The sequence below is a fragment of the Balaenoptera musculus genome, chromosome 13, assembly GCF_009873245.2.
Source record: "Balaenoptera musculus isolate JJ_BM4_2016_0621 chromosome 13, mBalMus1.pri.v3, whole genome shotgun sequence".
Lineage (NCBI taxonomy): Eukaryota > Metazoa > Chordata > Mammalia > Artiodactyla > Balaenopteridae > Balaenoptera > Balaenoptera musculus.
Window position 1 is genome coordinate 67407644 of NC_045797.1, and position 23071 is coordinate 67430714.

Genomic DNA, 23071 nt, shown 5'->3' on the forward strand with positions numbered 1-23071 from the left:
AGTGACAGAGTTGGATTTGGATCCGGGTCTGTCTGCATCCAGCCTGTGTTTTTTTCACTGTGGCACAGCCCACCCAGGAGGAGACGGACCTCTAGTAGCAGCTAGAAGTTTCCAAAGGAGTGAAGCTCTGTGGTGGGATTTCAGGCCCCACAGGGCTGATGAGGGAGGCACCACCTCCCCTGCCAGTAGCCCAGGTGGGCAGCTGCCTGTCCCGTGTCTTTAAAACAGTGATAGTCCAGGTGGAAACGTGGGGCTGAGGCCATCACGCAGGAAAGCAAACTCCAGCTGCTGACACCTGGGTGCCAATCTCTACTGTCTCCTTTGGGGTCTGCAGAGCTGACCCCAGCCCAGAGTCCCCCTTGCACTTGGCAGCAGTTTGTAATCTTTTCAAACCCACTACTTACCCTCATGAGGGCGAGGGTCCTTGTCCTCATTTTTTTCCTTGGTAGGGGAAGCTGAGGCTCTGAGAGGTTAAGCAAGTTGTCCCAAGTCACACAGCCAGCAGAGCGCCCAGGGTATGACTCAGAACTCAGGGCTCTTTCCATCCACCTCACTGCCAAGAACTAGGTCAAGACCCAAATGGGGCTGGAGTTCAGACTCGATTGGGGGCAGGAGAAATAGGAAAGAAGACTTAGAGAGGGGAAAAAAAGCATGTCAGGAACAAACAACTTCTAAAATATAATGCTTTGGCTAAATTTAAACATGTGAAAGAGTTCAGAATGATTCATAATGCATGCAGATTGACTATGCAAATGACTATGCAAATGATGCAGAAAGGATGAGACGGGTACAGCTTACCTCTCAGCCATAGCAGGAGTGGGCAGGGTGAGGACTCCCTCTCGGGCAGCAGTTTTCCAAGCCAACAACACCTTCAGATTGAAACGACTTTCTTAGGTAACCTGCCAAAGCCCCGGAACCCTGGAGGGGCCAGCAGGACAGATGTGGCCCGTCTATGCCCACGTTGCTGTCTCTGCACTCCACAGAGTCTCTGGAATGCCCAGCACCACCCCGGCCCCAGGCTTGCCTTCTCTGAGCTAAATAATTCTGCTGCTTTCCTTTCACCAATGAGCCTTCCTTCTTCTTCAACCTTTTAATTGTCCTTATCACCTCTCCTTTTCCAGTGGGTCAGGAGCGAGGGTTTGGCTGAGGGTCTGAGTGAATTAGGATGGGCCAGTAGCTTCTCAGACCACCCTCGTGCATCCATATAACCTCGCAGGAGCATGTCGGAGGGGAAATGGGCTCCGTGAGGGGAAATGTAGAGCTCTGGACCAGGGTTTGCCCGGTCCCAATGAATCCCTCTGGGCCTCGGTTTCCTCATCTGCCAAATGAGATTGCTAACAGCTACTGTTTACGGCCACTGGGGGGATGCCATATGCACTCACGCCTGGCACATTGTAGGATGCTCAGGAATTGGCCCTACTTCCCTCTGCAGAGCTACAACGCCCCACTTCCCCACCCCAGCACCTGGGTTTCCTGCCTCTTCATTCACGTTCACACAAGCCTGACTCGTACCCTCCACCTCTTTCTGCTTGTCTGGGTCCTACCCAACCATCATCTCCACCACGAAGCCGACATCAGACCCGCACCCCACACGCCCCAAACCAGCCAAGGCCTCCAGCACCGCTGCCTCAATGTCTGTCGCGGTCCTCCGCCTCTTTCCTGGGCCCTGAGCACCGGATGGCCCTGATTTGTGCCGAGACCTGCCACTTTCTCGGGGCTTTCACCCATTATCTCCTTCTAGTGTTGAACCTCCCCGTGCCCCTGTGAGTTCGGAAAGGAAAGAATGGTCCTTCTTTGACGAGGGAAGGATCTAGGACTCTGAGAGGACACACAATGAGGAGATGGTCCACTCCTCACATGGAACCCCAGAGCCCTTTGGTCCCTCCGCTTTGCCTCCCCAATATAACCACCCCCACAGGGAGATGTCATAACTCTGTCTCCCCAATTTCTTTGGAAGCCTCTCGAGGGCCTGGAGCCCATCTCCCGCCTCCTCTTAGGCACGCGGCCTTATGCCAGTTTGCAACGATCTCCCATCGGTGCCGGGCCCTGGAAACAGGACAGTGGGCTCAATTCTCCCTTGCTCTCTACAGAGACCTCGGCTCCTCACCTGCCACGTTAGCCATCAGCTGGCCCTCCGGGCTTGTGTCTGCAGAACAGGCCCAGGTTCTGCCTTAGGAGAGCCTCCAGGAGGCCCCTCCCATGCTTGGAACACAGGACATTTCCTAGAATTATAGGTGGAGAAGCCGCCGTGTGCGCACGTGTGCAAAACCATCTTGCAGCTCTCCCTGGAAGCTTTTCGTCAAGGACCTTGGATCTGAATATGCAGGGACTTGAAAGCCCCCCAAGTTCCTCTCCCTGGCAGCCGGTCTCTGGGGAGGCGTGTGTATCAGGCATGCGAGCTGTCTTCACGGCACACCGCTCTTCTGATACGGTTCATCAGTTGGGTCCTTTCTCCCCCATCCTTGCTTGACTTCAACTCAACAACCTAAGAGGCAGCAGAAATACTCCCGCATCCCCACTCTCTGGTTTTATTTTCATCATGATTGGTTGTTTGTTGTCCGCACACACATTGCTCCAGAAGGAGTTATGGCGGGATGCGAATAAACAGTCTGTGCTCGTAAACACCGCTCTCCTCAGTCACTCCATGTGGGACTCCTTGTGTCTAGACCCCGTGGGGAGACTTTAAAACATTGTAGCAAGTCAATTACTGCTCCTTCTACCAGTAAGAATAATAATAAATACTTAGTGAGTGCTTCTTACGTGCCAGCCACAATTCTGAGACTTGCGAGACTTCATTTCTTTAATCTTCACCACACACCTGGGCTAGAAGGTAGGATTTTCTTATCCCCATTTTACAGATAAGGAACAGGAAAGTTCAATTACTTGTCTAAGGTTGACCACATGAGTCCTTTGCTCTTGGACATGGAGAGAAGTCCATAACAGGAAACCCCAGGTATTCAGGACACCATCACCCCAACAGCCCACATTAATAGACTCTCCCTGTCTCCATCTCTTCTCTCTCTCCCTGCCCCCCTTCTCCCTCTCTTCCTCTCTTCTACCCCTTACTAGTTCTTTACCTTCCTAGCTCTGTGAATGAGGCATTTCCCTGCCCCTCTCTGAACTTGATCGCCATCTCCTGACAGTGGAGAGAGGACCCTCCTTGCTGACCTCATGGGCTGATGCAGGGGAGAGACCTCCAGCACGAGGGTGGTGCGCTCGGCCTGTTAGGAGCCGCTGGGTTGGCAGGAGGGGAGTCAGTCTTCATACCATGGCAGGAGCCCATGAGCTCTGTCCTGTTGCAGCATATCAGGCTACGGAGCCGCTGGCGGGAAAGGCGGGAAGAACACCATGATGCGATCCCACGGCGTGTCTGTGCTGGGCATCTTCAGCCTGGAGAAGGACGACGTGCTGTACATCCTGGTCGGGCAGCAGGGGGAAGATGCCTGCCCCAGTGTAAGTGCCCAGAGCGGGGGTTTCTCCTCCACACTCACCAGGACCTAGGCAGGTCCCTCAGAGGACACAAACACTGGACACACCCCTTCGGAGACCTCACGTTCAAAGATGGCAGGACTCACCCTTTATTGTGCCTGCAAATGCTCCTCCCTTTCCAGGGCCATTTGGGTGCATGAGAAAGTGGGTGGTGTGGCTTTGGGGGTCGCACATCCCTACAGGCACCGAGGCTGAGGCATGGGTTTCATGAGCAATCTTTAAAACTGAAGAGCTGAATTCTGCTAAAATGGGCAAATGGTTGCTCCTCTTAGCACAAGTGCGAGTTGAAGCCCCCTGCCTAAGCTTTCTTGCAAGGGCACCATTGTCTTTAGCCGTATTATCATAAACAGGAAAATACCAGACTAAACATGTCTTGTTCAGCTCTAAATCACAGACTCATAGCCACATATATGCATATAAAACCATAGAAAAAGTTTTGAAAGATACAGATAACAGTGGTTATTTCTGGAGAGGGGACTAGAGTTGAGGGTGCTTTGTCAGTAATGTCTGATATTGTTACAAAAATAATGCGTTCACATATTATTTATTATTTGTGTGATTAAAACTTTTTTAAAGTTTTTTAAGCACAGACTCAGAGCTGAAAGACCATGTAATCCACTTCCCCCATTTCACAGATGAGAACATGGAGACCACAGAAGTGAAGGGACTTGTCCAGAGTCTCTCATAATGCAGCATAGAGACTCTGGCTCCTATTTTTGCTGCCCCAAACTTGCTTGGGGCTCAGTTTCTACAGCCTTTTTCCCTTTTCCACTTATAGCACATCACTTGACAAGCCAGACTGTCATCCTCTGCAGCCCCAGAGACAACCCTTCATTCTGGTTCCTGACCCCACTGGGTTGTCCAGCTGTCAAACAGTGAGAGCTCCAACAGCAGTACTTAAGAAAGCCAGTAGTGGTCTAAAATGACCAGGAAGGGGAGACAGTGGAGACTAATAAAGCAGCAGCCATGCCTCTTGCCTGTGCTGGGGGACGCAGGACCCTCGTGTTGCTGGCTGTCTTGATGGGAACTCAGCACTCTGCAGGGGGGTCTCCGCATTGGGCCAGGCCACGCCCTCACCTGAGGGTGAACTTCTGCACTGGGTGGGACTGGGGCAGGGATCTGGGTTCTAGGTCTCAGGACCCAGGGCTCCTTCCCCAGAAACTTATTCAAGAGCAGAGTTGGAAGACAGGTGTGGGAACAAGAGCTATGAGAAAGCAGTTCAATTCCACAGAATAACCTCAAGGCTTCTAAGAGTCAGGCCCCAGGCTGGGAGCCAGGAGTAAAGTATGTGCCCTACCCCCAACCCCACCTTAGAGGCTGAAAACAAAGCAACTGGAGTAAGCTGCGCAGGTGCAACCTTGGGCGTGAGAAATGTCTGGACTCTTTTATTTAGCAACTATAATCAGGACTTTCCAACCTGATATAATGTATTAAGTCATTACATTAGGAGCCGCTGTAATTTTCACAGGAATTTATTGAGTGCTAATGTAATTCTTCCATCTAAGCAGAAAGATCGCATTGACTTCCGCAAGCAACTTTTACTTGATTGGATTGTCATCTGTTACATCTTTTCACAGGACTGAGTCCTTCTTTTTTAATTCAATTGTAATCTACTTTTTCCTCTGGACTGCTGCATTTTATCATTTTATTAATCAACCTACTTGCTCTCCAACTTTGGATGTGCGAGGAAGGTTCCAAAGAAGCCAGGGACAGAGGGCAGCCCCCTCTGCTGGTCGGGTCGGGCATAGCATGGGCATGGGGAAAATAATTGGTCTTCCCAGTTGCTCCACACCTCTGCCCCTCAGGGGTCATTTGAGAAGGGGAGAAAGACCTTTTACAGGCACTACCTCAATCTCCAGTCCTCCCTAGGCCGAAAAATGGTGTCTAGAGAGGATCTTCTAGAGAATGAAGTGGACCCCAAGAATTAAACTGCAGGCTTTGGCAGCTCTGCAGTTTCTCTGCATTTCTGCGTAGAGTGGCTCTTCCCGTGTGCCTGGCCAACCCAAGCCTGGAATGGGCTGCAGCTGCTGGAACCACCCCCCATACACACACACACACACACACACACACACACACACACACCCCTCAGCCCCTGTCCTCTACACTGTAGGCTGTTTAGCAACATCCCTGGCCTCTACCCACCAGATGCCAGAAGCATCCCTCAGAAATGACAATCAAAAATGCCTCCAGACATTTCCAAATGTCCCCAGGGGAGCAAAACCATGGGTCTAAATGTTAGCTTCCACCACTACCATCACTCACAAGACAAGTATTGTGAAGGGCCAGCCCACACCCACCCAGTTCCCAAGTCTTTCAAATGTATTCAGCAAATATTTATTGAGTACCTACTACACGCCAGTCACTGTTCTAGGAACTGGGGAGATATTCATGAACAAAAGGAAGATCCTTTGCTCTCATGGAGCTCACATTGACTCCAGGGGAGGAGGGACAAACAGACAATAACTAGTAAACGTAAGCTCCTCAGGACACCCAGAAGAGACAGGGTTAGGGTGAATAGAAGTAGGGTGAAGGGCCGTCAGGTGTGCTGGAGTTCAGAGGCAGGTTGCAATCGTAAATAGAGTGGTCAAGGGAAGCCTACCGAAAAAAAGACAGCTGAGCAGAGTCCTGAACGAGCTGAGGGACTGAACCAGGAAAGTAAGTGGGGACTCCAGCAGAGCAGAGGCCGAGTCCCCAGGCGGGCCGTGCCTGGTGTGCTCGAGGAACAGCCAGGATGAGTGGATGGAGCAGGAGGGAGAGTGGGTGAGAGATGAGGGAGGGGTGATGGGGACCGGGTCAGGACCTCAGAAGAACATTTTGAAGCCATAGGAAGGTTTTGAGCAGAATAGTGACCTGAAGTGATCTGCATATTAGCTCCTCTGGCTACAATGTGGAGAACAGACCACTTGGGCCCAAGGGAGGAGTCGGGTGCAATGAATCTAATGGCTATTGCATTAATCCAGGCAAGATGATGGTGGCTTGGATAAAGACAGTAACAGTGAAGGTGGTGAAAAGCGGCTGAATTCTGGGTGTATTTAGAATATAAAATCCAAGAATTGTGCCTGAGGCACTGGAAGGAGGGAGCTGCCTTCAGGAGAGCCGGGGCCTGCTGCGGAAGGAGCAGGTTTACTGAGCTGCACTGATCTGTTAGACAGCCACGTGGAGGCTGCTTGTGGACAAGGAAGACAGGCGGCTGGAGTTCGGGAGAGAGGTCTGGAAAGGAGATGCAAATACGAGAGAGATCAGCATAAACTGAGACAGGTTGAGACTGTCTAGGGAGTGGTATAGATGGAGAGCACCACGGGCTGAACCCTGCAGACCCCCAACATTTAGAAATGGAGGAAAGAGGAACCAACAAAGGAGGCGGGGAGGGGGGAGCCAGGGATGTAGGAGGAGACTCCAGAAATCAGGTCAAGAAAGCGAATCGTGGAAAAGTGATCAGCTCCTCCAAATGCAGCTGTGGACCTAGCAAGATGCAGACTGAGAAGCGAATCAACTGTTCCCCTCCCCCCACCCCATTCAAAGGAGACACCTGAGCCTCCGGGACAGCGGGAAATGCGCTGACTCTGGGCTCTACTTAGACAAAAACCATCCTGCAGCCCAACTGCTCCCTCCAGCAATCTCCAGCCATCGGCAAGTTCCATTCAAGGGAAGAGGGCACCCCCAAGGGGTGGGGGGCCCCACTGCTGCCAGGCAGAGGAGAGGAGGAAAGGGAGCAGGGTCGGAGGGGATGGACCTTCTTAGCACCACTGGTTCGCACTGGGCAGCTCCCCAATTTTTTTTTTATTTATTTAGACTTTTTGGCTGCATCGGGTCTTAGTTGCGGCAGCATGTGGGATCTTTAGTGGCGACGCGTGGGCTTCTCTCTAGTTGTGGTATGCGGGCTTAGTTGCCCTGTGCCATGTGGGATCTTAGTTCCCTGACCAGGGCTCGAACCCGCCTCCCCTGCATTGGAAGGCAGATTCTTAACCACTGGACCACCGGGGCAGTCCCGCAGCTCTCCAATTAATAGAGGAGGGCAGATCCAGACAGATGGCCCAGCAAATCTCCAGTCAGGAAGTGAGACTGGACACTGTCTTCTGTGCTGTGCTCTGCCTAGCTGGCAGCACACATTTCCATGCCCTGTCCCTGGCTCTGCCCTCAGAGCATGCCCCTTGCATCTCAGGCCCTCCCCAGGCAGCGGTTAGCAGGGTTTCCTTCCAGCAGACTCCATGCCACTCGGCCCCCACCCCAGCCCTGGATGGCACTGCACATACACAGGAGAAATGTCAGCTGCCCACAACAGCAATTCAGACCCTTCCATCCGCACTAAATCTACTCTAAAAAATATCAAATTATTTCCATCATTAAATCCAAAATGCCATAAAACAAATTGCATCTCAGCTATTTATCTGGAAATTTCTCTAGTACTCATTCCCGGCACCCCTGAGTGCTTTAGCATAAGGAGTGGCTCAAGATGAATTGCCATGCCCACTGGCTGGTTACACAGCAACATTCGATGAAAATTTGATGTTTTGTTGGCCTTTTTTCTATGAAGCGAAAGAAAAGTCATTTTCCTCCAAGGTCAGGCCAATGCATGGAGAGTTCGTCTCAGCTGCTGTGACTGACAAGCAGGGTGGCTGTTCTTGAAACGCTGCCCTCTTTATTCAGAGATTCCAGGCTTCTGGGTCACAGGAATTTCCAGCCTGTCCCCAGAGACTCCCAGATGCCTGGGCCCACACCAGGTGGAATAAAATCCGAGGTTGGCCTCCTGCTGTTTTCTTCTCTTTACAAGATACTTCAAACTGCAACTTCTCAAAATACCTCAGTGGCTCCTTACTGCTTAGAGAATGAAGTCCAGCTCCTTCTCTGTTTGTATTCAAGGCCCCTGTCCAGGATCTGACTGTCCAGTTAGGTTCCCTCTATCCACTCCCATTTACACTCCCACCAGCCCTGTCTTACCGCATGGGGCCTTTATCACCCCTCTTCAGAATCCAAAGGATCCTAACAGGTCCTCCTGGACCACCTCTCTGTCCTCAGATGGACTTTCCTGAGCCACAGAGACTCCTTATACTTTTCCCCCCAAAAACCCCACTCACCTCCTTCCCTCTGGGCTCATGCTGATCTCCTCCCCTGTAATGTCCTAACTTTCTCCCATTCTCAGTGTTTAAAAATCTCCCCATCCTTCAAGGCCCAAGTGAATGCCACCTCCCCCAGGCAGTCCTCCCTACTCACCAGTCCAGCGACAAAGCCTAACTCTCCCTCCTCAATTTCCCATGCATTTTCTTCTAAGCTGTCCCTGTGGTCCTTCTCCAATAGTGCCCAGAGTGACAGTTATCTGTGTGTAGTTTTTGTCTCCTCAATTCAACGGCAAGCTATTTGAGAGATTGTCAGACCCTATCCTTAAACATAGAAGGTCTGTGTGCTGGGAGGTAGAGAACCCTGGGCACAAACCTGAGGTGCTTTTTGTTTCTCCAGACAAACCAACTAATCCAGAAAGTCTGCATTGGAGAGAACAACGTGATAGAAGAAGAAATCCACGTGAACAAAAGTGTGCACGAGTGGGCAGGAGGGGGCGGAGGAGGGGGCGGAGCCACCTATGTATTTAAGGTGAGGTCTGGGTGCCAGCTTCCCCAGGGCAGTGCCTTCTCTCTCTGTGTCCTGGTGTTGGATCCTCAGGACAGACCTGGGAACGAAGCACCTCGGGTGCTCTTAGCCCCATTTAAAGTTGAGGAAACCGAGGCCCAGAGGGAATATAAGGTTCCCTGTCTGTCCAGGAAAGGACAGGCCCTTCTCATGTTGATGTGCCAGCTGGATTTCACCACGCAGACTTTTGCCATCCTGCTTCAGAGTCCCAGAGGGTCCCACTGTGCCCTCCTCTGTCCTAAGGTGGACTTTTCTGATGTCATCGAAAATAGGCAAAGGTTTCCTGCTGGGTCTTCCTGCAGGGATGGTGATGCTGAGGGCTTAATCTTGAAGTTGTGGGGATCAGAGCAGAGACCCCTGAGCGTGCAGAGGAAGGAGAGAGGAAGGAGAGGAGAGAGACCTGCTTCTGCACACCAGCTGCCAGACCCCTGAGGCTAGAGAGGAACTTCAGGAAAGGGGCTGTATAAACAGCCTCCTGGTATTCAGATACATTTATATCTCCTAGTGCTTTTGCTTCACGTACTGAACCTGGACTAATACACGAGCCGGGGTTTGGAGGGGATGGAAGAGCTGACGGGTTGTTGTAACATGAGATCAGGGCCCTCAGACCACTGAGATATCACCCACTGCCCAGCAAACATTCGGCCACATTTAAACATTTAAATTGCTCAGGGGTCTCCAGAGTGGGAGCCCCACTCGGTTTCTCAATCTCTGAATGTCTCCCCTGGGCAGATGAAGGATGGAGTGCCAGTGCCCCTGATCATAGCGGCCGGCGGTGGCGGCAGGGCCTACGGAGCCAAGACAGACACGTTCCACCCAGAGAGACTGGAGAATAACTCCTCAGTTCTAGGGCTGAATGGCAATTCCGGAGCCGCAGGTAAATCGCTGCAAGCCCACCCTCTCCCAGAACATTCTCCCGGGACCGTGTGAGCGTCAGCTCGGCCGGGCGCCATCACACACCTGTGGGCATCTTAGTCGCTGGCCCTTGAGATGCTGGGAGCTCTGGATATTGGTACCGGGATCAAGAGAGGAAGGTCAGGCCACACACTGGGGACCCAGAGGCCCCCTTGCCAACACGGGGTTTGGACTTGCAGAAGGTCACTGAGAAAATGAGGCAGGCGGCAGCAGTCTGACCGCCAACCCAGTCATCCCTGGGTTTTACCAAATGCAACTGGATGTGAGCAGGTGGAAGAAATCTGGGCAGAGTCAGGCCCCCCGGGGCCCCTGTGGTTTGTTCATACTTCCGGGCCCCGGGCTGCCGGTGCACACATCTCCTTGCTGGAAAATCTCTTTCTGGAATCTCCATGGTTGGGCTCTCTGTCTCCTTAATGAGAGCCAGCAACACAGAAATAGGGGGCAGACACCAAAGGGGATGTGAATTCTGATTCCTCCGAAGTCAGCCATTCATCTTTGTATTTTCTTTTCTCCACAATCAGATCGAGGGAGGATTTTTGAAGGCGTTTAAGATTTGAGATTAATTAAAATAAATACTCAGACTTTCTCTTCAATTGAGAGAGAGCTAGAGATAGAAGAAAGAGGAGAAGCGGTCACAGCGAGGAATTACCACAGTGATATTTACAGTGCCCCTTACATCCGTCCAGCATGTCATAAATTACAGAGCACTTCCACATCTATTATACGTGTGCTTTTCAAAACAGTCCTGTAGGGTTTTCCAAACATATCATTTCATTTTACAGAAGGGTCAACAAGCTCAATGAAAGTCGGTGGATTTTTTTTCTCAAGATGGCCAAACTGTTTCGTACTTAATCCGTTTTTTAAAACACTGTTGTTGCTGTTTTTATTTTTACGCCCATTGTTTTCTTTCCCACACGTTTGCTTGAAGGCTGCAAGATAGAGTGGGGGTTGGAAACCAACTTAGCTGGGGACTGTGCAGGACTCAAGGGTAGGGTTCTCCGGGCAGGGGAAGGAGGGCAGACCTGGTATCAGGCCCATCTCATCCTAACTTATTCACTAAGCTCACGGCCCCAAATAGCCAGCAGAGCCCACTTCCAGCTAACAGCGCTGAGGGGCCTTCCCTCCACCACGTGACATCAACCACCTTGACTGGCCCCATACCCACCCTCTGGCTGACAAAGGGAGGCCAAACACTTGGAGTCCTGTAGCTTCCGAAGCTGACAGGTCCTCACGACTTGTCCAGGACCTCATTTCAGCTCTGCTTGTCTCTGTTCCAGACCCAAGCTTCTTCCTGACCTCGACCTCATTTCCTGAAACCTGTCTCCCTCTTTCTAGCACCATAGTCATCCCTGTCTGCAGCTTTCCCGACCTAGACGTCCCTCTGCTGCCCTCTCCGGGTGCAGAAGAACCTTGGCCACAAGTTCTCCCAGAGGACCCTTCCTGGCAGGTTAACCCTTATGGTTCCAGCAGACACACGCACAGCTGTTTCTCCCGGTTCCCACCTCCCATCATCTGCTGGAGCAGAAAGGGCTTTGGGGTCTTCTGGAGTAAACTGCCTCTTGAAATGTCACACAAAACAATATGGGGAGACAAGACGGGCGTCCTGGAATTTCCAGGGCCTCGGGAGAGATGTATTGTGGTCTGCCTGTGGCCTTAAGATACAGTTACATTCAACCTAGCTCTGTAAAGAACATTTCGTTTGCAAGAGTTCAGAGCAGGCCCAGGCGTTGGGAAGCACAGCTCCAGCTGCTGCCACTGTAGCCAGAGTATCACCACCTCCACCCCCAGCTCTCTTTGCTCTTGACCTTGGAGCAGCTCCTTAGAAGCAGGCAGGCAAGACACTGCCTGAGCTTCAGAGGGTGAGGCCTTCTGCCTGTGTGTGTCCTGCCTCACAGACACCCAACCATCCCTCCACTTGGCGGTCTGTGAAACATTTCATACACTCCCTGTCTTCTTTGATCCTAACATCCACCCCATGAGGCGTCTCATTATCTCCAAGTGACAGGTGAGGAAACCAAGTCTCAGACCGGGCAAGTTCTTGCCTAGTAGACAATTAAAGCACTTTGGGTTATTTGGTGCCTTAATCCAGGATTCCTGCTAGGAATTTCACTGCCGTGACCTCGGCAGGGTTTTGACAGTTGGTCCTGGTTCTTTGAGATGGGAAGCAGTTGATGAAACGAAGGCCGGGCGCTTCAGGAGTTGGCAGGCATAGAGGGAAGGCAGAGGCACAAGTTAGTAGTCGTGCTGCCTGTCCCCTCCACTTCCCCCGTCCCTCACCGAGCACACTCCCGGGCTTTTGAGCCAGAGGCCTGACAAGAAGCTGGGGCACGAGGCGCTCCCATCGGGACGAGCACGACTGTGGCCAGAGCAGGTCTCCCTCGGGCAAAGGGTACGCTCGGCCGTGGACTCTGAAGGCCCCAGGCCCCACTGAGGACAGGCCCCCTGGGCACTGGACAGGGGCAAGCACCCCTCGGAGACACCGAGTCCTTCCTCCTTCGCCAGGCCCAGCAGCCGCCCAAGCCCGCCGGCACCCTCACCTAGGCGTTTCTCCATCTCTTCCCGCAGGTGGTGGAGGTGGCTGGAATGATAACACTTCCTTGCTCTGGTCTGGAAAGTCTTTGCTGGAAGGTGCCACCGGAGGACATTCCTGCCCCCAGGCCATGAAGAAGTGGGGGTGGGAGACCAGAGGGGGTTTCGGAGGGGGTGGAGGGGGGTGCTCCTCAGGTGGAGGAGGCGGAGGATACATAGGTAAAGATGATTCGTGTTCAAGGTGTCACTGCCCTCCCCTCTTAGTCCTAGGCACCTCACCCCCCTGTCCTCTCCCCGGCCCCTGCCTGCACGCCCCTGGCCCACCCCCAGTGTGGATTGTGATGTGACCGTGCACGCCTTCCTCCCAGCCCCACCAGATGAGCCAGAGGCAGGGTGCTGGCTTTCGAGACAGCATCCTGCCTCGAGGTTTCGATAGGACAGCATCAAGATCCCATATGATTCTTGATCTCCCCCAAAGCCGATGTTAAAGGGGCTTTGGCTTCCCAGCCTCTTCTCTGAGCCTCCCCCAAGGACGCACTGGCATGAGAGCCTTGGAGGCCAGACTCCTCTACCCCGTGCCTCCCTTCGGATGGCCTGGCCCGAGTCCTTGCCAAGCCAGCTCCCTGAGGACCTGGTGTGCGGCTTCCGGCCTCGTGGACTCCCCACACTTCCTTTACTGCCCCAGCCCACCAGCTTCCAGAAGGGCGCCGTTCCCCCTGCTGGTGGGTGCGTGTCCTGAGGGCAGCTGCGGGCAGCCCCGGCCCAGCCCTTCAGCAGGCAGCTGGCCCCGGGCCCCAGCTCTCCTCTGGGCTTCAGAGCAGAGCAGAAGAGCCTTCTGAAGCTGAGGGGCCTCCCCACAGACTAGGACACCATGCATGCACGCGCTGTGGTGTGCTGTCCGTGTTTTGCTTTACGCTGTGTGTGAGATGCTCGTGTTGACCAGATGCTCTTCTTTTCCAAGCCGAGGGCGGGTGGGAGGAGCCCAAGGGGAGGAGCCCAAAGATAACCCAACCCCCACTGAAAGGAGGGACAGGAGCCTAAAGGCACAGGGGCCCATCCCCCCTGCCCCAACCCTGACCGGATGGGACAGGAGAGCCACTCCTCAGTGCTACTGCCCGGCCAGTCCTGGAAGAGGGGCCGAGGGGCCAACCCAGCCTGGGGAGACTAGAACTCTTCCGACTCTTGCTAACATGGACTGCTTCCTGGGGGGGGCCCAGCAGAGTGGTGGAGACCCCCCAGCGGGAGCTGGCCCGGACCTGGAGGAGAAAGTGGCCCACACACCAGGCTTCTACTGAGCCGAGCCCCAACTGCAGCCCCTGTGCCCTGAGCCTCCCTTCCCTCCCCACCGCCCCACCCTCGAGGACCCTCCCTGACCCCGCTGCTTGCCCTGCTGATGCACACGTGTGTCCAGACTTGGGCACCCACCTCTCTGCGTTAAACTCTCCTCTGGTTTGCCACAGGTGGCAATGCAGCCGCAAACAATGACCCCGAGATGGACGGGGAGGATGGAGTTTCCTTCATCAATCCACTGGGCATCCTGTACACCCCGGCTTTAAAAGGTACCCCCTCTGCCAGGTGGCAGAACCAGCTTCCTTAAGCCAGTTCTCCCTCCAGCTAAAACTCCAGGGCTACTGAAGTGAGTCCAGGACACAAAGGTGTGATCGTGGGTCCCTTGCAGGCAAGTCTTCTTAGTGGTCATCTCACCAAGTTTTCTGGAAATCAGGATGCGTGATCTGATTTGGACACAGAAGGAGAAGACTGGCTAGCCCTAGAAAATGCAACAGTAGTAGGCCCGGTACCTGTAGCAGCCAGCCTAAGTGACCCTCATGTGGACCCTGCCACTTGCCTCCCTGTCCTCTGAGTTCCCCTCACCAGATGCACTGTGGACTTTCCTGCACAGACAGCGCTCCCAGTGGCGATGGGACGTAGGAGCAGGGACCAGAGAACCCACCCTGACCAGCTGGAGATAGAGCGCAGAGCCTGGGGGTGGGGTGCAGGGCGGCCTCCGCCCGAGGCTGACCCTCCCTCCTTCTCACCAGTGATGGAGGGCCACGGGGAAGTGAATATTAAGCATTACCTGAACTGCAGCCACTGTGAGGTAGATGAGTGCCACATGGACCCCGAGAGCCACAAGGTCATCTGCTTCTGCGACCACGGGACAGTGCTGGCCGAGGACGGTGTCTCCTGCATAGGTAAGGGGGTGGGGGAGGGAGCCCAGAGCTTGAGCCACAGCTGGTTTCTTTGGTTCTGGGACACCTCAGATGCAGTTTTGTAAACTTCCTGACACCACTGTCTGCCCGCAACACCAGTGCTCTGACGATGGGTAGAGGGACCTGTGTGCGAAAGGTGGGTCACGGCTCGGGAAGGAGTCGCAAGTCACCTAGTCCCACCCCTAATCCCGGGTGTGACCCCCACATCCCCACCAGGGGACCAGCCCATCTCCACTGACCACGCCAGCGCCAGGGACCTCAGTACTCCTAAGGCACAGAGTCCCATTGGGGAGTTACAGAGCCAGACCCGTTCCTTCCGGCTTCCACTCCTCGGCTCCCTGCTCACGGTGGCCCTTCAGGCGCGGCATCTGAACACAGCGCTGCTGTCCTCCTCCTCAAGTCTTCTCCAGATTAAATAACCCGTTCATTTCCATCCATTCATATGGGACACAGCTTTATGCCTCCTCCCCATCCTGGTGTTGCAGTTGTCAACGTCCCTTTTGAAACGCAGTGTCCGGGCCCAGGCACGGTGCCTCGGTGTGGTCGATGCCAGCGTGCACCTGGGCCCTCCCTCCCATGCGCCGGGCCCAGTGCGCTCGCGGACAGAGAATCAATTCAGCCTCCAGAGTCTAACTGACCAGGACACTCTGTCACTGGGTCGTACTGAGTTTGTCGTCATCTCAGGTGCCTGAATCTCTTCTACAGCCACTGTTGGCTCACCTTTCATCCTCATCCTGTCATGCGCATTTGATGTTTTGGATCAATGTCCAGATTTTGATATTTATCCCTTTTACATATTCCCTCCCCACAAAAGCTACTGTTGAAAGTTGTAAAACCAGGACAAACCTGCTTCATACCCTGATCTTCTGAAAAGGATGGTGGTCCAGGTGTCCAAGGCTGGGGAGGGTCTTTCTGACTTGGGGCCAGCTCAGAGGAGAATCCACGTGGTCATCAGTGCCTCGTGGGGACCTGTCTTCCAGTGTCACCCACCCCGGAGCCCCACCTGCCACTCTCGCTGATCCTCTCCGTTGTGACCTCTGCCCTCGTGGCCGCCCTCATCCTGGCTTTCTCCGGCATCATGATCGGTGAGTGTCCCAGAGCCCCAGCACTTCCAAAGCGGAGCAGGGAAGGCAGATCTGGCAGAACAGAATAGCATCTCAGGCTGTGCCATGGATGCTGAGGTTTCACTCTGGGTGGGTAGTAATGAGGGCAGCCCAAGCCAAGCCAAAACAGAAGGCCCCCTCACTCCACCCCCCTGCACATCCCTGGTTCCTAGGAGCCCCCGATTCTGAACCTCAGCCCTGTGCATAGCCTCCTGGTTGCTCAAGGAGGGGCCACTCTTCAGAGGAGAGCACCGTGGCTAAAGGTCAGCCCCACCCCAGACCTCACTTTCAGCTCTCATCAGACCTGGGCTTCAGCGGGCTCTTCTAGTCTGGGTCGCTTCCTGTGTCACGCCTCCAGCCCGCCCTTCCCCACTCCATGCAGAGAATGCAGAGCTGGTTTCTGAGTGTTCCCCATTAGGCCAGTGAGCCAAGGGGTGCTGACCTGCAGGTCGCAGAGGGCTCTGCATGGTCCAGCCAGGCTCTTCCTGCTGGAAATGCCCGGGACAGGTGGGCAGGGACCTGAGGGGAAGCAGAAGGAAAGGCTCAGCTCCGGGCAGCACTTTCAGGCCAGCCCCTCAAGGGCAAGGGAATTTGGGGGTGGACAGGGCGGTGGCAGCTAATGTGATTCCCGTGATGCCGTCCTGCAGAGAGCAGGATGACAAGAGCTAACTGGTTGCACACTTACCGCACGATGGGTGACTGACACGTTTTAGTTCACCGAACCCTCAGAGAGCCCTATGATCACAGTTGGCATATTTCACAGAGGAGGAACTGAGCGCACAGGAGTCGACTCACTTGCCCTGGCCCCGCCCTGTGAATCACCTCCCATGGAGTCTGCCTTATATTTAGAATGTTCTCACACGTAGTAGTAACAGTGCCAGTGGTCATGTACTGGGAGAGCGGTGAGAACTTCAAAACATTCTTCTCTTCGTTCTTTTTCTTAATGTTAGTCTTACTCTTCCTTCTTTCTTTTTTTTCACTCCTTTCGTTTGTTCGTTCTTGGGGTTATTTCGTTGTCTTTTCGTAGGCTTTCTTCTTTCTTTATCTTATTCCTTCTTTCCTTCCTTCCTTCCTTCCTTTCTTTCTTCTTTCTTTTCTTTCTCCTTCCTTCCTTCCTATCTTCCTTCCTTCCTTCCTTCCTTTCTTCCTTCCTTCCTTCCTTCCTTCCTTCCTTCCTTTCCTTTCCTTTCCTTTCCTTTCCTTCCTTTTTTTTTCATGGCACTGCACGGCTTGTGGGATCTTCGTTCCCTGGCCAGGGATTGAACCCACACCCCGGCAGTGAGAGCACCATGTCCTAACCACTGGACCACCAGGGAATTCCCTCCAAAACCATTTTATGTTGGTGAATTCATTTCATTATCACAAACCTAGGGGATGGGGAGTGGGGCTTTAGGAGACAGGGCAGGAGTTATTGTCCCTGCTTACAGAGAAGGAGACTGAGATCCAAAGAGGTCACATGTCACTTGTCAGTGTCACAGCTTGTAAGTAACAAAGGCAGAATTAGAACTCAGGTCCTCAGGCACCAGCTTAGACCCAGTTTAGAGACCTTTCACTCTGTGACAGTCTCCAGCTATGTGGCTTGGCGGTTCTTCAACTGTAGGAGACACAGGTGACCAAGAGCACCAGCTGTACTCTCAAATCCATTGCCATGCTTGCCCGACCCAGTGCCTGGGCAGAGCAGAGCTGCTAAGGCAGGCCCCCTCCTGGAGACATGGGACTCCTCTGACAGCCGACTTCGGATCCAGAACCTAGCAAGAGCCTTGCTGGAACTTCTTTAGATTGAATGGCCATCTAGGGTCTTTGCTCAACCTTCCCTCACCCTGTCCTTCACATGGGGTCAGACTTTCAACACAGTATGGTGGCTTCCCAGCCTTCCTGGGTTCCCTCCCAATTATCTCTCACAGGCATTTCCCCTAATAAAATCCTTGCATGTTTAATCCTGTCTTGGGTCTGCTTCTCAGAGGACCCAAACTAATGTGCCTCTGCCCCTGCATGATACAATAAATCTTTTCCATTTATATGATTTTAAGCTTTACATTTACTTTCATCTTTCAATTAAAGGTACACTTTCACGTCTGTAATCATTTTGTTGGTATGACTAAGTGTGATGGAAAGATTTAGATCCCTGTGGAGGAGCTGGAGATCCAGGAAGGCTTCCTGGAGGAGGTGGCCTGGCTGCCTGGCCTGGGCCACCTTGCGCTGACCTCCGTGTGTCTGCAGTGTACCGCCGGAAGCACCAGGAACTGCAAGCCATGCAGATGGAGCTGCAGAGCCCCGAGTACAAGCTGAGCAAGCTCCGCACCTCCACCATCATGACCGACTACAACCCCAACTACTGTTTTGCCGGCAAGACCTCCTCCATCAGTGACCTGAAGGAGGTGCCCAGGAAAAACATCACCCTCATCCGGTGAGTGCCCATCACTGTCCTGGGGGGCAGCGGGGGGTGTGGGGGAGGCAGGGAAGGGAGAGCTCCAGGGGGCCAGATGTCATCCCTGCACCACGAAATCCTCCGGCAGCAAGAAGCCAGTAGAGCCACCCCTCGGGGCACCCCCAGTCCCCCCAGGGGGAGAAGGTTCAGTGTTCAGGGCCATTGGGGGGGTGTTTGCTTGTTCAACACCCCATATACACATGGGGTTGGTACAATGAGAGGGGGATTAGATGGGAGGAAAGGGGCTCTCCTCAAAATCCACCCAAGTGCCCCTCCCCAAGTCTTGCTCCCCTGCCCACTCCCAGCTCCCAGAGCACCCTCTGCACGTGTCTGTCACTCACCAACCACACTCCAGGGGGTGTCCACCAGCTGTCTATGCCCCACACCCCCGGCCCCAGGGAGCACAAGTCTCCCTGGCAGGCTTAGTCTTAGGTCCCTGGCAAATATTAGAGGCTCAGTAAGTGTTCACAGAAGGAATGTCCAGCCAATGTCCTGAATCCTGACTTGGAAACTTTCTTGCCAGGTAAAGCAATGGAGGCCCAGGACCGACGAGCAAAGCCAGACTGAGGGCGTTACCCTTGAGGGTGTGCGTGACCCCCTGGCTCCCATGTGCATCCACTAAATGTACCCCTGTCTCATCTCGCCTTCTCTTTGCACAGGGGTCTGGGCCACGGTGCGTTTGGGGAGGTGTATGAAGGTCAGGTGTCTGGAATGCCCAACGACCCGAGCCCCCTGCAAGTGGCTGTAAAGGTAAGAGGCGGCTCCCTTGTGGGCCTGACCTTGGCCAGGGGTCTCTGTAAGCGTCGCTCTCTGCTGACAGCCTCTGACCTCTGCGGCTCACAGCCTCCTTCTCCTTCCCACCCTCCCTTCTGTGCCCAGACGCTGCCTGAGGTGTGTTCCGAACAGGACGAACTGGATTTCCTCATGGAAGCCCTGATCATCAGGTACCGACACAGGGAGACACCCCACACCACTTCCTCAAGCCTGTAAGGGACACGAGATGTTTCTAACAGGCACGTCTCTGAGGGAAACAGGGTTGTCCTGCAGCGTACCCCTCCCTCTCCAACAGGAGACTCCGTAAATTCTTAGCACGTCTTACCAGAGTGGAACCAGCCCCCAGATGGTTGTCTTAGAAAAAGAATCCAATCGGTATCACTCCGCCTTCAACCAGCATCCCTGTGTCATCCACTGGTTCCTTTCCCCCTTTTCTTAAGAAACAGAGCATGCTGGTTGTTGACAGTAGAAGATACGATCCTCCTCCAGGTATCTCTTCCACCGGGTGCTTCGCCAACCCCAGCTCTCCGCTCTCGTGTAAAGGAAATGGGCCCCCAAGTGATGGAAGGCGCCCACCCTGGTCCACCCAGCTGGCCTGACCCTTCAACTGGTGGATCTGGGGCCCCCACTGGGAGTCTCGGTGTCCGGGGCTCTGCCAGCAGATGTCGGACCTTGAGATCTGGCCAGGCTCATGGCCTCCTGGTGCACTGGGGAACCTCAAACATCCTGAAGGCTGGGGTGGCCCGAGGTCTCCCCTTGACAGAAGTGGCAGAGGGAACGAGTCCCGAGCAGTGTGTGTGGTGCGCTGGGTCCATAGGAGGATAGCAGCAGGCTCAGCTCCTGCTTTAAAAATGACGTATTTTCTGATTGAGCATGTAATATGTGATTACTGAATAAAACCTGGAAAGTAGAAGAGTAGATGGAAGGAGACCCAACTCACTCCATCTCCCTGCTTGGCAGTAACTAAGCAGCATTATATTTGGGTGTACCATCACCCAGTGTGTCACCTCTGCGCGCGGGCACCCACGTGGAGTTCCCTGGCCCCGCTGCCTCACGTGTCCCGATAGGATCACGTTAACAAGAAAACCCAAATCTCAGAGCCCCCATGAGGAGTCCACAGTGGGAGCCCGTGGCCCTCTTCCTTGTTCTCTTCCACACACGGTCACCGGGCAGGTCTCACGCAGTCCCCCGGGGAAGCAGTTCCTCCAGCTCCCGCCTGAGGCCTTCCTCTGAAAACCCAAACCCCAAACGTGAATCCTGGCCAGCAGTCCGCGCCCCAGCCTCGAAGCCCTCCCCTCCCCCCGCCCCACCTTCTCACCCAAGTCCCTCCTCCACCCCACCGCCTCCAAGCAAGTTCTTTCAAGCAGACTGAACTCCTGCCAGCCCTGCCCTCTGGCTCTTCCAGCTGCTCAGCAACCAGATTATCCTCTGCTTAGGCCCAGCCTGGGACGCCTGCTTCCCACATTTACAGAAAGCATTTACAAAATGTGGCTTCTGAAAGCATAACTCTGTACCCAGCTTTGCCCACTTAAGATTTTCCCAGACTCAGCTCGGTTAAATTCGATTACTCCCCTCTGCTCTGCAGCAAGTTCAACCACCAGAACATCGTGCGCTGTATCGGGGTGAGTCTGCAAGCCCTGCCCCGATTTATCCTGCTGGAGCTCATGGCGGGAGGAGACCTCAAGTCCTTCCTCCGAGAGACGCGCCCTCGCCCGGTGAGTGAGAACCAGCCTTTCCCAGTAGCTGTGCCGGGGGACGGAGCGGGGGGCGGAAGGAGCCAGGGTGGGCAGCCTGGGAAGCAACATACTCAGTGGGACCGAGGGAGTCGGCCCACGGGCTCGGATCTGGGGGAAAGGCGGGAGAGAGGGGACAGAGGGTGGCTGGTGGCCGAGCCCAGCCCCAGGGAGCTTGTGCAAGGCTTGTGCAACATCTTCTCCAGGCTGTATCTATTTTTATGGCCTGCTGATTGTGGAAAACCAAACTAGGGACAAGCACAGTGGGGGGACTTTCATGCTGGCTGTGTCACTCACTCAACCAACTGACTTGGGGCGGGTCACTCTGCATCCACCCGTTCTGAGCCCCACTGCCCTCATCTCTCAAATGCGGACATCCTGACCTTGTAGTTTTACTATCAAAGTCGAGTGCTGGGGTATTTAGGAAGGTGCTGCATACATGTTATGGTTAAAGGGCTAGAGCTTGGGGGAGTGAAGAAACCTAAGTGGACCCACCCACGCCCAGCCCTGCTTGGCCATTGGACCACCTGCTTAGGGCAGCCAACCCCCTCTAACCTCAGCATCTGCAACGTGAACTCCTCGGGCTAGGCTACAACATCTCAGACAGAGATCATTTATATAACACAGCACACTGGGCGATCCCGGAGTCCAGCTGTCCACTCCAGTCACTGCTGGGGTCTTCAAGAGGCCTGGACCCTGGAAACTGGAGCAGAGCCGACCCCTGAGTTAGGACCTGACTTCCTTTAGTTGCCACTGGACTCTGAGGACCACGGGGAAGACTTGTACCCTCCCCACCCCCAGGAAAGCAGAGAAGACTGACAACCACTGTGTCACAGCAAGCCCAGAACGGAACACTCCTCACGAGGACCCCAGGTGGTGGCGCAAACCTCGGAAGGTCACGCCTACTCCAGCCCACGCCTTCACTCAGGCTTAGTTTAGAGACCGCATCCTTAGGAGCCTCCACACTGTTCCCGCAAGCCTCTCTCGGCATCTAAGAGGAATCCGATCTAACTCCTTGAGATAAGTGTGTACGCACCTGAGCACACGTGGCAGGAGGAAGGGGGCTGGGGGAGGCGGAGCGAGAACTAACCCCGCCTCGTGATAATCCTCATCTGCATTATCAGCCTCCTCCCCAGAGTTTCACGTTTCTCACAACCACCCTATGAAGTAGATGGTACAGATCTCACCCCGTTCTGGAGACGGGAAAACAGTGGCTCGGAGTGGTCATGTGACTTGCCGAGGCGCGCAGGAAGCGGAAGAGCTGGGATAGAGCTCAGGCCTGCTGGCTCCTGATTCCATGCTCTCTCCAGCCTGCTGTGCTGTTTATCCTGATGGTCCCCTTTGAGAAGCCCCGAGTGCCAAGGTGAGGGTGGGTTGTTCACAGCAACTGCCGCCAGCTATGCAGGCATCCCTGCCAGGTCTGGGCACCAGCCTTGGCTTTCCCACCAGCACCCAGCAAGGCCGAGCAGTGCTGGGAAGCAGTGCCTCTGGCAGACGTCAAACAGGGAACACATGGTATCACACTTTGGGCAGAGGCATAGCTCTGGCTTTCCCACTGGAGATTCCTGGGGCTTGAGGACAAGAAAGTGTTGTGACCTCCTTGTAAAGGGAATCTGGGAACCCTTCACTTGGCAAGTCCGAGGACTTGCAGGCAAAGGTATCTCTCTCCCTTGATGATGAAAGAGGATTTGAATGTTGTCTCAAAGAATGAAGCACCAGCAAGGAAAGGCGGATCACTGATATGTCCCACCACCTCCAGCCCCAGTGCCACCCCAAGGAGGCTCAGAGCAGGAGCCTGCTGCCAAGTTCCGACCTCTAGCTGCAGGCACCGCCTGAGGGATGCCCACAGCCAGGAGAAGGTCGACTGTGCTTGGGAGAGCCGCTTCTAAGGGTCAGGATCCCCGCCACCAAATCTGCCCATTAACCCTTGACCCTGCTCTTCTTCTGTGTGGCTCTCCCTGCCAACCATGCCCCCAGGTCCTGGTAGCACCCCTGGTCTTCCTCCTTACCCCTTTACACACCCACTCATCTCAGGTGAGCTGGTCGTTCCTGAGGTACTGCCCACAATGGGTGATTTAAAATGTCAGATCACAGCCCTCCAGAGTGACCCCGTGCAAATGTGTTTGTAGCAGCAACTTCCGGCCGTGGGTGGACGGGGTGGGGAGGTGGGGAGGAGGTTGCTGGGTGTCCTGCATGGATTCTCAGAACCACAAAATCCAGCTTAGTGGAGTGGGGGTCAGGTTGACTGTGAGAAAGGAGCGCGATTTA

General features: G+C 54.3%; 1 protein-coding gene across 1 annotated transcript in view; it reads left to right on the forward strand.

Annotated features, from left to right (window-relative positions):
- The window catches only part of ALK (ALK receptor tyrosine kinase), a 738293-nt gene that overhangs the window by 694027 nt on the left and 21195 nt on the right, over positions 1-23071 (forward strand). The window contains exons 14-24 of the mRNA XM_036872826.1: positions 3303-3453; positions 8944-9075; positions 9844-9988; positions 12592-12774; positions 14016-14114; positions 14595-14747; positions 15746-15850; positions 18089-18275; positions 18956-19046; positions 19176-19240; positions 20656-20785. Of these exons, the coding sequence (XP_036728721.1) occupies positions 3303-3453; positions 8944-9075; positions 9844-9988; positions 12592-12774; positions 14016-14114; positions 14595-14747; positions 15746-15850; positions 18089-18275; positions 18956-19046; positions 19176-19240; positions 20656-20785 (1441 nt within the window). The remainder of the gene's footprint in view (positions 1-3302; positions 3454-8943; positions 9076-9843; positions 9989-12591; positions 12775-14015; positions 14115-14594; positions 14748-15745; positions 15851-18088; positions 18276-18955; positions 19047-19175; positions 19241-20655; positions 20786-23071) is intronic.